Raw genomic sequence first — 13,052 nt, forward strand, 5'->3', positions numbered from 1 at the left:
ACTAAAGTTTTCAGTCAAGCTGGACCCAGCAGACATCAGGGGCTAAGTTTAAAATTATTGCAAGAGCACTTTACAAAGAGGATGCCCATATTTCCATGAACAGCTGCATTGGGCCCCAAATACATGCAGAGTGTCCCTATGGTCATAGAAAGGGTAACTTCTTCGGTCCACAATGCATGTGGCTTAAGAACATCTCTTTATATACAACTTCTCAAAACCATGGAGACCTAAACCTAGAATCTGAAAACATAGAATCTCACTGTTATCCATTGAGAAGTCATTAAGGGAGCTCTGGGAAAGGGCTGCCAATGGGAACGGGAAAGGATCGTTTATTCTTTGCACCCATCTGTGCTTTAAATATTCTAATAGGCCATGGAATGCAGTGGAAATGTTTCAAACATGTCTACATCTCTACTAAGAAGCCAAAAGGCAAAAAGCAATTTATTTCATAGAGGACACCAAACAACACTGAAAACAATTTTCTGTCATTTTCGGTCATGACTGTGCTCAAACTTGTGGTGTAGAGGTGGAGTCATCCAATCTGATGCGGCTTTGAAAAAACAAAAGCATGATCAGGAATTATACAAAAGTATGAAATTTCAAGGCATCTCACAGAATCACAGACTCTCAGAATCACAGAATATGCTGAGTTGGAATATGCTGAGTTGGAAGGGACCCACAAGGATCATTGAGTCCAGCTCCTGTCCCTTCATTGGACCATTTCCAAGAGTCACAAAAAGAGCCTGAGGACATTGTCCAAACACTTCTTGAACTCTGTGAGTCCTGGTGTTGTGACCACTTCCCTGGGGAGCCTGTTCCAGTGCCCAAACACCCTTTGGGGGAAGAACATTTTTCTAATATCCAACTTAAATCTCCCTGACACTTCAGGTTATTCCTTTGGGTCCTGTCACTGGTGACCAGAGAAAAGACATCCTTCCTCTGTCTCTCCTTTGTGCATCCCATGAATTTGATAAATGATGATCTTATTATCAGGTACTCCCATGCCTCACATGAGCAACTCCATCCAGTGTGTGGGAATAGAGTACAGTAAAAGAGGAAAAAAGTGCTAAAAAGGATCAAATACTAAAGTTTGCTTACTCTTTGTCTTTTTAACTTGAACAACAAAAGCAATTAAAGTGCATCATTCAGGTCTTTTTTCTGTGATAGTGATGTTCTCTTGTGTTTTTAATAGCTTGCAAATTCCTATGACTGCAATCAGCCTGATCCCACTGTGCTCCCTGTCAGATACCACAATGGCTATAATCTGGCACCTGCTTGGTACAAAGCTTGGAAGTGAGCCTGGGTGCCCACAGAATAAAAATTAAATGTGTTCATTGCACAAGGAGAGGATCAGAGGGAATTTAGGAACACTGGTGACAGCCTTTATTCTTCTCTCTCAGCAAGAGAGTCCTGGCTACCATAGGTCAAAAAACACTGCTATTGTTCTGTCTTAAACCTCCCTTTTCCAGATGCAGAATTTCAGAAGGAGCCAGTGTGAGGATGTGTTTCCAATAATATCAGCTACCTCCATCTGTCTTTTCGGGACTGCCCAGCTTGCCCCATTGTCAGACTGTTCAGAAAGCAACAAATATTTCTTGACTTGACCAGCTGGCAAATCTTCCTCATGCCTGACTTAGAGATGCATCACCTAGAAAAACAGTGGGTTTAAATAACCTATGCTTTTTCATCCTTCCAAATTCACTCTTTTTCTGCAGTGCAGAGTCCAGTGGATCCCATTGACCAGGAAGTGTCCCAGTCGGATTTTTCTATAGAAAACCTGTCTCAGATGCTGATTATTCTCCCCAGTAAATTACCATAGTATCTCTGCTAGAGACATCTCTGCAGCTGTATGGAAATCTCTCATTGGCTTAGTGAATTACAGGAACCTATGTTACAACTTTATTCACATAAGAAAACATTTACTCATGGTCTGTGTTCACTTTGAAATTCTTTATTGGAATGGGAAACTCTTCAATAGCAATCTTCATTGCTGTCTGGTTAAATATAAACAGACCCATGAACTGGATTCTTGTACACAGTGTACAAGCTTTAATTAATGAAAACTGAGAGGAAAGGAAAGGGATTTGTAACACTAAAGAATCTGCACATTTCTTGAATGCTGTTGCTGCCACTGTGTGAGATACAGAGACACTTGAACAGCTTGGCTGCTCTGGTTTGTCTGGGAAGAGCCTAGTGTGCTGTGGGCTGTCTTGCAAAGAGATAACAATAACAATTGGGACTGACAGCTTCACAGTCAGAGATGCAATGAGAAGTCAGGAGGTACTGGCTCCCAGTGGTGCGCCTGGCTTACCTCTCTTTTCACAGAGCCCAGAATTGTCACAATCTAAAAAAAGTGGAACAGCCCAGATGGGTTACATCAAACTAAAAAAGGGAAGAAAATTAGGGTTTACCTGTAGGTCAGATCACACACTTGTGCTTGCTGTGGGATACGTGCTGTATGAACTGCCACTGCTCTGCATTTCATCGTCCTGGACTGGAGAAAGTAGCTTGGTTGGAAGTAAAGGAAACAAGTGCTAGCAGGTCCAAAAGCACAGGAACTGCAAATCAGAGGGGCTGGCAGGTATGTAACAGCACAGACAACACATCTTTATCTTGGAAACACCTTTTGGTTAATGTGGGATTCTTCTCATCTGCACCTAGCTTCCAAAAATGAGGTGAACAGTACATGCTAGCAGGCTAGGTTCATTTTATAGTCAATGAAGAGAAGGGTCATATCTTCCCAGATCACATCCAACATCATTCTGATACTAGGGATGGGTACAAGTACAGCTATGCAGGCTTTGGGGGAAAGTTTTTTTTACCTGCCTTTCTTGACGCCGGGATATTAGTTTATCATTGGTCACAGTGAGAGCAGAAACAGAGACAGTATGAGCTCAAAGCTACCCAGGCTTGAGTATCAACATAAAAAAAAAATTCAGGGCTGCACATTTCTATCTTATTTGCATAGTGTGGTTGATTATGGAAAAAAACTTCTTACAATTAAAAAGGATCTTTATGACAAAGCTTCATAAGAATCAGACAGGTACTGAACAGTGAACCAACACTGAATTGAGAGTCAGTGCACAGAAGGCCTGTCTGTGGTCACAAACCAAAGCAGTTTGCCTATTTCATTCAGGGAAACCATTTCTGTGACTTATTTTTTGACAGTATCCAATCTTTTACTCCCAAAATGACAGCTGAAGAAAGTAACAGTGAAACAATATCAAAGTTTGCTCAGATTTAATCTAATGCTGTCTAGCAGGCAGTGGTATAAGTACTGAAGGAAGCAGCAGCATTGTTTAAGCTTGGCTGAACAAAGCAGTGTGTGTCCTGGGCGTGTTTGGAGCAGGGGCTTCTCCAGCTCTGCCTCCCCAGTGCAAACTGCATCCTGCAGCTGTGGTTTCTCAATGTAGGGAAAGAGAGCAGCTCCGAGGAGAGCCAGTAAATGCCGGGCCAGCTTGCAGGCTGGCCAGCCAATGGACACATGCACAGGGCTGTGTCAGGATTGTGCCTGGATCTCTGGCACCACACAGAGGCGTATGGATCCGGGAAGGGAGATGCCAGTGCCTGCTCTGTGGTGTCTCAGTAGATGATTCCTTCTGGTTCCAGTAGCAAGTACTTCTTCATGGACAGAGGGATGGAGAGCAAGGGGACTTCTCGATGGCACCTTTCTGACAACACTGCCCGAATAGCACATCTGCATAAGTGCATCAGTGACCGTGGTGAATTGCTGCACACAGTGAACAAAGAGTCATAGAAATCCTGGTGCCGCTGTAAAATAAACCACAAGTGTGTTTTAGGGCAACCAGAATATTTGGAGTAAGGATTTTTTAATTAAAGGGATAACTATGTCAAAGCATGTCATTTGTCCCACAGTTTTGCCTTTTGACCACATTTTTCCTCTTTAATCTCTTACTTTTCATTTAAATTCTCCCTTGCATTTGCAGTTAACTCAACCTTTTTGCAGAAATCTGACCCATGCAACAGAACCTAGAGGTACATAGTCATACCCGCGAAATATGGCACTTTAAAAATATTTGCTTACTTAAAAGAAATATAAATATACATATTGAAAAATCTGAAGGAACACCAATCACAGCCAGAATCTTTTCACTGGCAGAGTACAGGGACAGCTGAGCTCCTGCTGTACCAATGATAGGGGGTGCTCCAAAGGATAATGTTGCAATTAAAATATCAAAAACATGTCTTTTTTCAGTGAGTGATATGCTTTTGTCAAATGAGAGCTATTAAGTGGGGAAGTCCCCATCCTCTGAGATTTTCTCCTCTTTCAAAAATGTTCTTTCTAATGGTTTGGTATGGGTTATGCAAATAATAAGCCTGGATTTTACTCAGATATATAACTCATTGAGAGCTTACCTCCAAGACATCCTCAGGTATGGCTGCTTTCCACTTAGATGTCGATTTGATGTGTTCATAGGAGTTGACGACTACTTCCACAGCTCTGGGGTGGGAATGACAGGCTTGCAGCACCTGCAGGCAGGATGCATGGAGAACATGAGTACCACCAGGAGGCCAGGGCTAGCCTGGGTGCTCAGCACTGCACAACAGCAAAGTGGGACAGACACAGCCAAACAATGACGAGAGGATAATGCTGGAGATGCCAAAGACACAAGGCCCCTCCACACCACTCTGTGCAAGTACAGCAAGAAACACCTGGCTCATCCCCAGTTTAAGACCATACAGAAATGCTGGCTTAGATCTCCACAGCAGTCTAGATGGGGTGGGCTTTATCACCCAAATCTAGAGATAGCTTGCTCATAGCTGTGTTGAGTGACTCAACACCAGGCAAAGCCATGCATAAAAATTCTTGCTTCAGCACATGCGGCTCAGGAACAGAAAAAGGTCCTATCATATGAATCAAAAACACATTGCTAAAGAAAAATGTAAAACATGACTAGAAGAAGAGACAGTTCAGAAATAAGGCTTTCAAGCCACACAAGGGCCCCGAAACAACTGTTCTGCCCAGTAATTTTAGCTCAACAGGAAAAATCTCAGTCTATCGTCACTCATATGCAGGGGATAATATTGCATTCACCCAATTTTGTCTCACGCAGTCTCCAGGTTTCACAAACAAAACTGGAGAACATCCCTCTGGGATAAATATCCTACATTTTTACAGATGGGCAAATGATGGTTTGAAAGAGAGACCCACTTCATGCAATAACATGCAGAAAGAGGAGACTTCAGACCTTGCTCTCAAATACCCTCTAGGAGACTAAGCATTGTTCTGCTACAGAGAGAGCCTGCTCGTCCTGGGCTCAAGAGGCACAATTAAAATTTTGGCATTTTACTCAAAGGTTTCTGGTTGCTTTGCTTGTTAAAACTTTACATATACACTCAGGGAACTGCAAACTGTTGCTTAGGGTACTGGATGAGAGAGTATGAGTCCTGACTTCAGCAAGCTTACTTAGGTGTCTGATATAACAACACTCTTCTGTCAGCATCTTGGGCTTTGCAGGTGTTTAAAAACTTTTCAGGAGGGATCTTGCAATACTTCAATACTTTTTCTTTTTTTTTTTTTTTTTTTGGTCATCAGCTTTGAGCCCAGGCCCAGCTCTTCTCCTTAATTCTCACATTTCCTGGGAATAATCCAAAGCTTTATTGAGATGCATTTAATTTTGAATAGATTTTAATAGATTTTTAAATGTCAGATGTCAGATGTGACAAACTGAATCAAGTGGTCTCATCTCTAATCTTTGGTGGAGACCATGAAATACGCATTTCATATAGCTCAGTTAAACCTGTATGAAGCCAGGTTTGACAAAGGGATGTGGGTTCTCTGAAATGAGAAAGTGAATCTGCTCAGAAAAATTAGGCCTCAACCAGCATTTAGAGTTTGGAATTTCAGGTTGGTTAAGAGCAAAAATTAGATATGTGTCTGGTTTCTGGTACAGACAACTGTAATTTCACTTCAGTTAAATGATACTACTCTTACAGTAGGTCGTCTCACAATGCTTTGGGCATTCTGGGCCCAGACTGACAGGACTCCAGCAAATCCAGAGAGTTTGGATCTCTCATCCCATTCCTGTTCAAGACACCACCCGTCTCCAAACCCCTACTGTACAAAGGCATCCTTAACCTTGTGGAATTGCAGAGGGTATATCCTAGCTGCTCCATGATTCAGTAGCAGCTGGTAGCAGATGTCTGGCTGAGCAGCTGGCCGCACAGATGTCACTTTTATGATATACTGTAAGGGTGCACAGCCATTGACATCCATGATGTTTGCTTCTGCTCCTGCCTCCAGCAGCATGTGCAGCAGGACATGATCACAGTTCCAGGCAGCTTTGTGGAGTGGTGATTTGAAATCCTCATCACGAGCATTCACTTCAGCTTTATAGTCTAGGAGCATCCGGCAGATGAGGTGGTGGTCCTGGCTGTATATCTGATCCTTATAGTGAAGGGCCCAGTAGGCTGCACAGGCCAGGGGAGTCTCCATGTAGGCATTGAGAGCATCTACCTGTGCTCCCTGTTCCACGTAAAAGGCCACGAGCTCTGGGACACCCAAACGCGCAACAACGTGCAGAGGAGTCTCCTCGTCTTTGTTGTTTGTTCTTATGTTCACATTTGCTCCTGCCAAAGAAAGATGATGGGGGAAATGAAGGCAATGAAACGCTTGTTTGGCCATCTCTCTGGACGGGCCCTTCTTCCCGAGGAGATCAGGGTGAATGAAAGACCCGTGTGTAAATGCAAATAGCATGGATCCTGCATTAGTTAAGTCTCCAGAGAAGCTCTCAGAAACTTAAGGTTCTTGGATCCAGCTTCAGATGTGATATTCTGGCCTCAAGGACGACCTTATCTGAACATTCTATTTCAGAGCAGCATGCGAGCCCAAATTTATGTGTAAAATGCTTTTTCCTATAAATTGAGAACTGGTGGAGAAAGGAGCGCATTATTCCTACTCCGAACAGCTCTGCTCTGTACACCGAAAACACTCCCTGCAGCACCTCGTTGACGCGAGCCTGGATGAAAGGACATTTTACGACAGATCCGTGGATGGTATTAAAGAACCCATTGCCAGGGTCGCCGGCGGGGGTCTGGATCCCGTTTTCGAAGTGCCGCAGGGCGGGCGCGACCGCGCCGTTCGCGCGGAGCGGCGGCCGCAGCTGGAGCAACAGCACCACCTGCCGAGCAGCGAGCCGGCCAGGGCCGGGCCAGGAGGGGCACAACCTGCCTCTGGGCTGCAAAACCCGAGCGCTAATGCTGGTAAGCCGTGTTGAGTGTTAGTCGTGTTCGATGTCCCTGAGACGGCACCGGCAATCCAAGTTTGGAGGTGGTAACCAACCATGGGATCAGCGCTGCTTGCGCTGTCACCCCAGCCAGAGGGGGACAAACTGCAATGACCTGGATGGACCCCAAGGGACACCACTGAGTGGAGACGGCAGGTGAAAGATGCATCTTGGAAACTTTGAGGCAGGGATATTTACTGACACCCTGGCTTCAGCTCTAGGGGGGTGCTGCTCGGTGAATATGCACACCTGACGGGGTTTGCTCCAACCCTTTCCCATTCTATTTGGAGTCTCAGCATTCAGCTCATACAGAAATCAGAGTTTGAACAGTGTTTTGGGAGGAAGGGTGGCTTTTAAAGTACTATTATGCTGTTGATAGGTGGGTGGAGAAAGCCTGCAGAATGCATCCTTTCACTTGCATTCATCCTATGCTGCATTTCATAAGAGTACATTTGACTTTTAAGCTTTACTATGCTAGCAAATTCAACTCCTGCTGTCAGGACTGTTTGCTTTGGGCAGGATACAACTGGCAGCATTTATTTTCCTTTCTACCAAACAAAATAATATGCATCTTTCCAGCAGAAGAAAAGCAATGTTGTTATTCATTTATGACTGCAAATTGCCTTGCCCATAAAGCATGGACTTTGCACTTGAGCTCTGCATCTCAGGAAAAGCTTTCAATAACAACACTTGTAACAAAACCAACCCAAAATCATTTGTATTGCCATGGCACAGTGTGAGAAATAGGGGAATCACTCTGTAACTAAAGACATGAACTGTGTTTCTTTTACTGTGTCCTGTGTCAGTACCCTTCTGTTCAGGAAACAGTGTGTGACAAATATATTTATGGAAGAATTACATCTATTCATAGCCTCATTTGTTGCAGATGACCAGCAGCATAATGTACCTTACTTTGGGAAAACAAAAATATTATATAATACCCTTTTATTCCGCCAGGCATGAGTTTGGCTGCATCAATGACAAATGAAAATATGGTAAGGAAAACTGCATCCAATTTTTCAAGGCTAGATCTCAAAAAAACAAGTGGTTGGAAAAACTTTACTCAGGTCCAGGAAATTTGAAAAAGAAAGAGGATGAGGGGTGCCCTTTCATGTGAAAATAGTAAACCTAGATGAAAAAGATGGAAAAATCCCCCAAGAGAAACAGAAACTCCTTGATTCAGAGGAGCTCTGCTGCTGATGGACTTACTGGGCAGTGGACAGGAGGCACTGAAATGGGAAACAATCTTGGAGTAAGGACCAGTGGCCAGGGAAAGGGAAAGATGGATGAGGTGAGGAAACAGAATGGGAGAAACTTCCTCTGATCAAAGAGATGAGGACAAGGAGCCTGAGATGAAGACATGAATCACCTGTGGATGGAAGGGATAAATAGACATCTACTTTGAGAAATTGCCTCCTAAGAGAAAGCCCATACCATGCCCACCATCTTTGCCCATGCCATGAGAGATGCTCCAGAGCTTTACCTTACCTCTCCAAAGCAGCTGCTGGGCACAAGGCATGGAGGTTCGTGTCGTACAGAAGTGCAAGGGCGCCTGCCCGCTCATTGAAAAGCAGTTCAGCTTAGCTCCGTGGTTGCAAAGGATCTTGAGACACTCAACATTTGCCATTTCACAGGCTATGTGGATTGCAGCTTTTCCATTGGGCCGGCAGTTGATTGTAGCTTTGTGATTGAGGAGGACCAAAAGACTCTCCAGATGTCCATACATGACAGCTAGATGAAGTCCAGTTGCCCAGGATATTTTTAATTTGTAGCTGGGAAGCCAGTACCCTGTACAAAGTGAGAATGTGTTACCAGCCTTGGCAAAGATTTTTCTTAGGACTATCCACCTACTGAGAATAATTGAAGGGGAAGAAAGGGTTGGAGTTTAAATGTAATTTACTGTAATTTCACCAGCATAGTGCACACAAAGTTCTCTCAAGTGTAATTTCATTTTCATTAAGCACTATGTGTGCTGAATAGCCTGCTTTTTGGAGAGATAATTCCCATGTAGTTGTACTCTGAAAGAAGCTATTAGACTTTTTTGTGACTGGTATAGGTTAAACAAACAACAAAAGAAAATGCTTAGAGAATTTGAGATGTCACCAGCTAAAAAATGTGGGGGAAGTGGGATCTCCAGCCTGCCAATAGCTGAACAAAGGTGGCATTGGAATAAGACGTCAGCATTTACTTAGGACAGTGACTCAACAGACAGCTCATCCTACTGTTTGTGTGTGGGAGATGGCAGGATCTTGTATGTCAGCGGCTGGATTCAGACCTCCAGGAATGGATTACACATAGATGACACCTGGCAACATACCCCAACTACTGCCCTGAGGAGCACAGAGTGAGGAGATTGGATGATGATGTAAATTAGGTTGAAGAGACAAATAGAAGCAGTGACACTTTAGCATGAAATTTGACTGCAAAATGTTTGTATTTTTCTCAAAAAATGTCACAATTATTTTTTCCTTTTTTATTTACAAACAGGTGTGAGACCAAATAACACTTGTTCACCAAGTAGGCCTATATGCTTAATGGCTGCACAGATACAGTCTCAGAAGTGATTACTATAATCACTTGTTTAAGAAAAGTAAATCATCATAATAATGTGCAGAAGGACAAGAGAGGTCTTAATTTTTTTTCTTAATATACAATACCTGCACCTTTGGTAGAATGTGACTATAAAATTTTCTGGGTTTGATTTATCTATTTCTCCTTGGACAACAGCCTGGCTGAAATCTGTTATCATGTAAAAAACACAGAAAAAATATTAGACATGTATAGTGAGGTCAGATTAATTCAAATATTCCATTTTAGTCTCTGGTTTTGTGCAGTTTCTCAACACTAATGCCATATATATACATTTTTTACAGTATTCATGAGGTACAAGCAGGAAGGAAACAACTGCTGGCAGCAAGGAGAAATGGATTAAAATTTTTCTTCACTCCTAGATAAATTACAAGTATATTTTCAGATTGGTGCAAGAAACTGCAGACCATGTAATCTACTCCAGGACCAAATTCTAGGGACTGCCAAACCCTGTCCTCAAGAAACCCACACTGTAAATGGCAAGAGCAGCAGCCCTGAGGCCCCAGAGTGCCAGAGCAGGGTGACAGCCTCAACCTGCTGACTGTGCAGGTTACACTGGCAACTCTCTTAGGGCAACCTCCTCATCATATCCCCTCAAACCAGGCACAGAGAAGGTGGGCTATATCCCAAAGTCTCTGCAAATAGCAGAGCAAACTTCTTAAATCCCCTCCCTATCCAACTGCACGTGCAGTGTTCCCCCTTGTTACTAGTGAACTGTGATACACTTCAGGCTTATCCCACATGGGGTTGGGTCTTCCATTTATGGCCAGATATAAACCATAAATTATACATTAACAGCAGGAAAGTGACACTTAAAAGCCAAGTTATCACTTTTTTTAGCCACAATTTTCCTGCCTGAGTATACAACATATTTCTGTTGCCTGTGCTACTTGCAGGTGAGTTGGGCTCAGACATCCCCAGGGAGCATCTCCCATGTCCTCTGCCCAAACTTGCTGAGATCTCTGAGCTCAGAGAGACAGGGACAGACACTGAGCAGGAAGCAGATGTGGGCTCCATGGGAGACCTCATTCAGCTGACCTGCTTCTTTGGCTAGTAACATAAAGAAGCCATAAGGTACATAAAGGTACAAGCAAGATCAGCAGCTTTGAAAGTTCTCAGCCTCTTTGCAAGAGGGGAAGAAAAGTCACTCTGTCACCCATGACATCTCTTTTCCACTTCATCACTAAGGGCTGTGGCAAAGCTCAGACTGTCAGAATGGTTGGGTAGTGAATTTTTCTCCCCTCTTCATCCTCAAGGAAATCCCCCTTTCATATCACTGTTATCTATCATTCAGAACAAAAGTAAAATTTACGTAAGAGTTGATGGAGCTGCTTCCTGCCTTTCAGACAAAGTGAATACAATATTATGATTTAGGCCATAAGAGTATATTTTCCTTTCTCTCTACTTTTTGGAAAAAAAAAAGAGAATTCTTCAAAAGAGACTAGTTAATGATTGCAGTCAAGTGATCTGTGATTAAAAATCTATTCATTAATCCTGTCGTCTCAAACCACAACTAGATTGTGTTTTGGCCTGCTGTGGACAGAAGATGTATTTTAAGATAAATTCAGCACAGTGCGCCTTAGTTCATATACTGTCCCCAAGGGAAGTGCATCATGACTGCACCATCCTCACACTAAAGAAATCAAGAGAGCAGGAACTAATCATTAAATAAGGAGTAAACACAGAAAAAGAGAAGAGGTGAGATAGTCCCTTCTTTTTGCCACAGAAGAGAAAGTACATTTGCTGTGCTGCTGCTACTGGAGATGTTTATCTCCATATATGATTAACTTCTGGCAGATACTGATCATTACTGCTTTCTAAATACACAGGAAGAGTCTGTTAGCAAGTAGGTCATGAAGTATGTTGATTTTAGCAAAGAGAAAACTTGGTTTATTGCTTTAAATTGTGAGGTTTCGGAAGCTCTTTGAGTGTCTGGCTGGGAAATAGTTTGGGTTTCCTACACTCTAAAAGAGATGTTGTGTTGATTGTTCTGGTTGTTTTTTTCCAGATTATTTTTCTGTTTTGATAAACTACCACATCCTCACTTTCTGTCATTTGGAAAAATAAACCTTCTCCCATCCAGCAACATCCAAAGTTCACAGGATTTCTGTAGTTCCCCTCAGGTAGGGAGAATCCACTTTACTTCCATTGAAAATGGAAGACTGGATATTTTATGTTTCTAAATAGTCTGTACATGTGAATGGGTTCACGCAAGAAATGTATACACCCCGTTTATACACCTGCATGTGTCTATTCTGCGCTTTGCACCCAAGTTCTCTGAGAGGAAATGGCAAAGGACTCCTGTTTCTGGAGTCTCCTGCAGCTGCAGCATGGAGGCTCAGACTGGGCTCTGGCCTGTCCTTCACCAAGCCCACACGGCCGATAAGCTCCCCTACTACAGTGGCCCTGACCATGTGAGCCTGCTGAGACAGTACTGCCTGTGGATCAGCTTATGCTGCAGCTTCCAAAGAGATAAAAGGCTGCAGTTCCTTGAAAATCACTCAAAAGCCTCTACTTCCTGTCTGGTGAATGCTGCCACATTTACCTTGTTTGTAGGATGCCAGAATCAGGTTTTCATCTTCCACTTCAAACACTGTGTCCACGTCTATTTTCTTTTGGCTCAAGAGCTCTTCCAGCGTTTCAAAGTCATTGGACTTCAGGGCTTCAAGAAAAGCTTTTTTCACCAACTTTGCAGCTGCAGCTCGAGTAATTTTCCCCTCTGTGTTCTCTCCCTCTTTGTATGTCTCCAAATCCATTTCCAAACGTATCTGTTTGTGCTGTAAAGAGGGGCACACTGAGGTCCCTATAGCACAGTTGCATGCTGAAGTTTCTGAAGACCAGAAGGTAATTTTATCACTCAGTCATGCTGATCTGCTTGTTCTATTTATATGAGGAGCATTTCGGGCATCGAAATGCCGCTCTTAGATATCACCACACTCTTTTGATGAAAGCGAGGACAGACACACTAGCAATTAAAACAAAGTAAGATTTACCTCCATGGGCTTCATACACATTAAGCTTCAGTAACCACTGATTACCTTCTGGTGCTGCCCATACACTTATATTAAAAAAAAAACTAGTCCTGGGTGTTGTTTCTCAGCTGGAGAAGTACCCACACTTCCTTTCATACTTGCCATGGCTGATTTATTGACTGCAATGGGATGAGATGCTCTGCCCACATATGACTTTTAATTAGTCAATTCAGGAAAAAAAAAT

General features: G+C 43.1%; 1 protein-coding gene across 1 annotated transcript; it reads right to left on the reverse strand.

Annotated features, from left to right (window-relative positions):
• Window positions 1-3,223: 3,223 nt before the first annotated feature.
• Window positions 3,224-12,807, reverse strand: ASB4 (ankyrin repeat and SOCS box containing 4). Its single transcript, XM_068210730.1, has 5 exons — window positions 12,382-12,807; window positions 8,736-9,035; window positions 6,101-6,591; window positions 4,378-4,491; window positions 3,224-3,771 (listed from the first exon to the last, which is right to left on the reverse strand). Exons 1-5 carry the CDS (start codon window positions 12,590-12,592, stop codon window positions 3,583-3,585), a joined length of 1,305 nt encoding a protein of 434 aa, XP_068066831.1. The 5' UTR covers window positions 12,593-12,807; the 3' UTR covers window positions 3,224-3,582.
• Window positions 12,808-13,052: the final 245 nt, after the last annotated feature.

The sequence above is a fragment of the Anomalospiza imberbis genome, chromosome 1 (genome assembly GCF_031753505.1).
Source record: "Anomalospiza imberbis isolate Cuckoo-Finch-1a 21T00152 chromosome 1, ASM3175350v1, whole genome shotgun sequence".
Lineage (NCBI taxonomy): Eukaryota > Metazoa > Chordata > Aves > Passeriformes > Viduidae > Anomalospiza > Anomalospiza imberbis.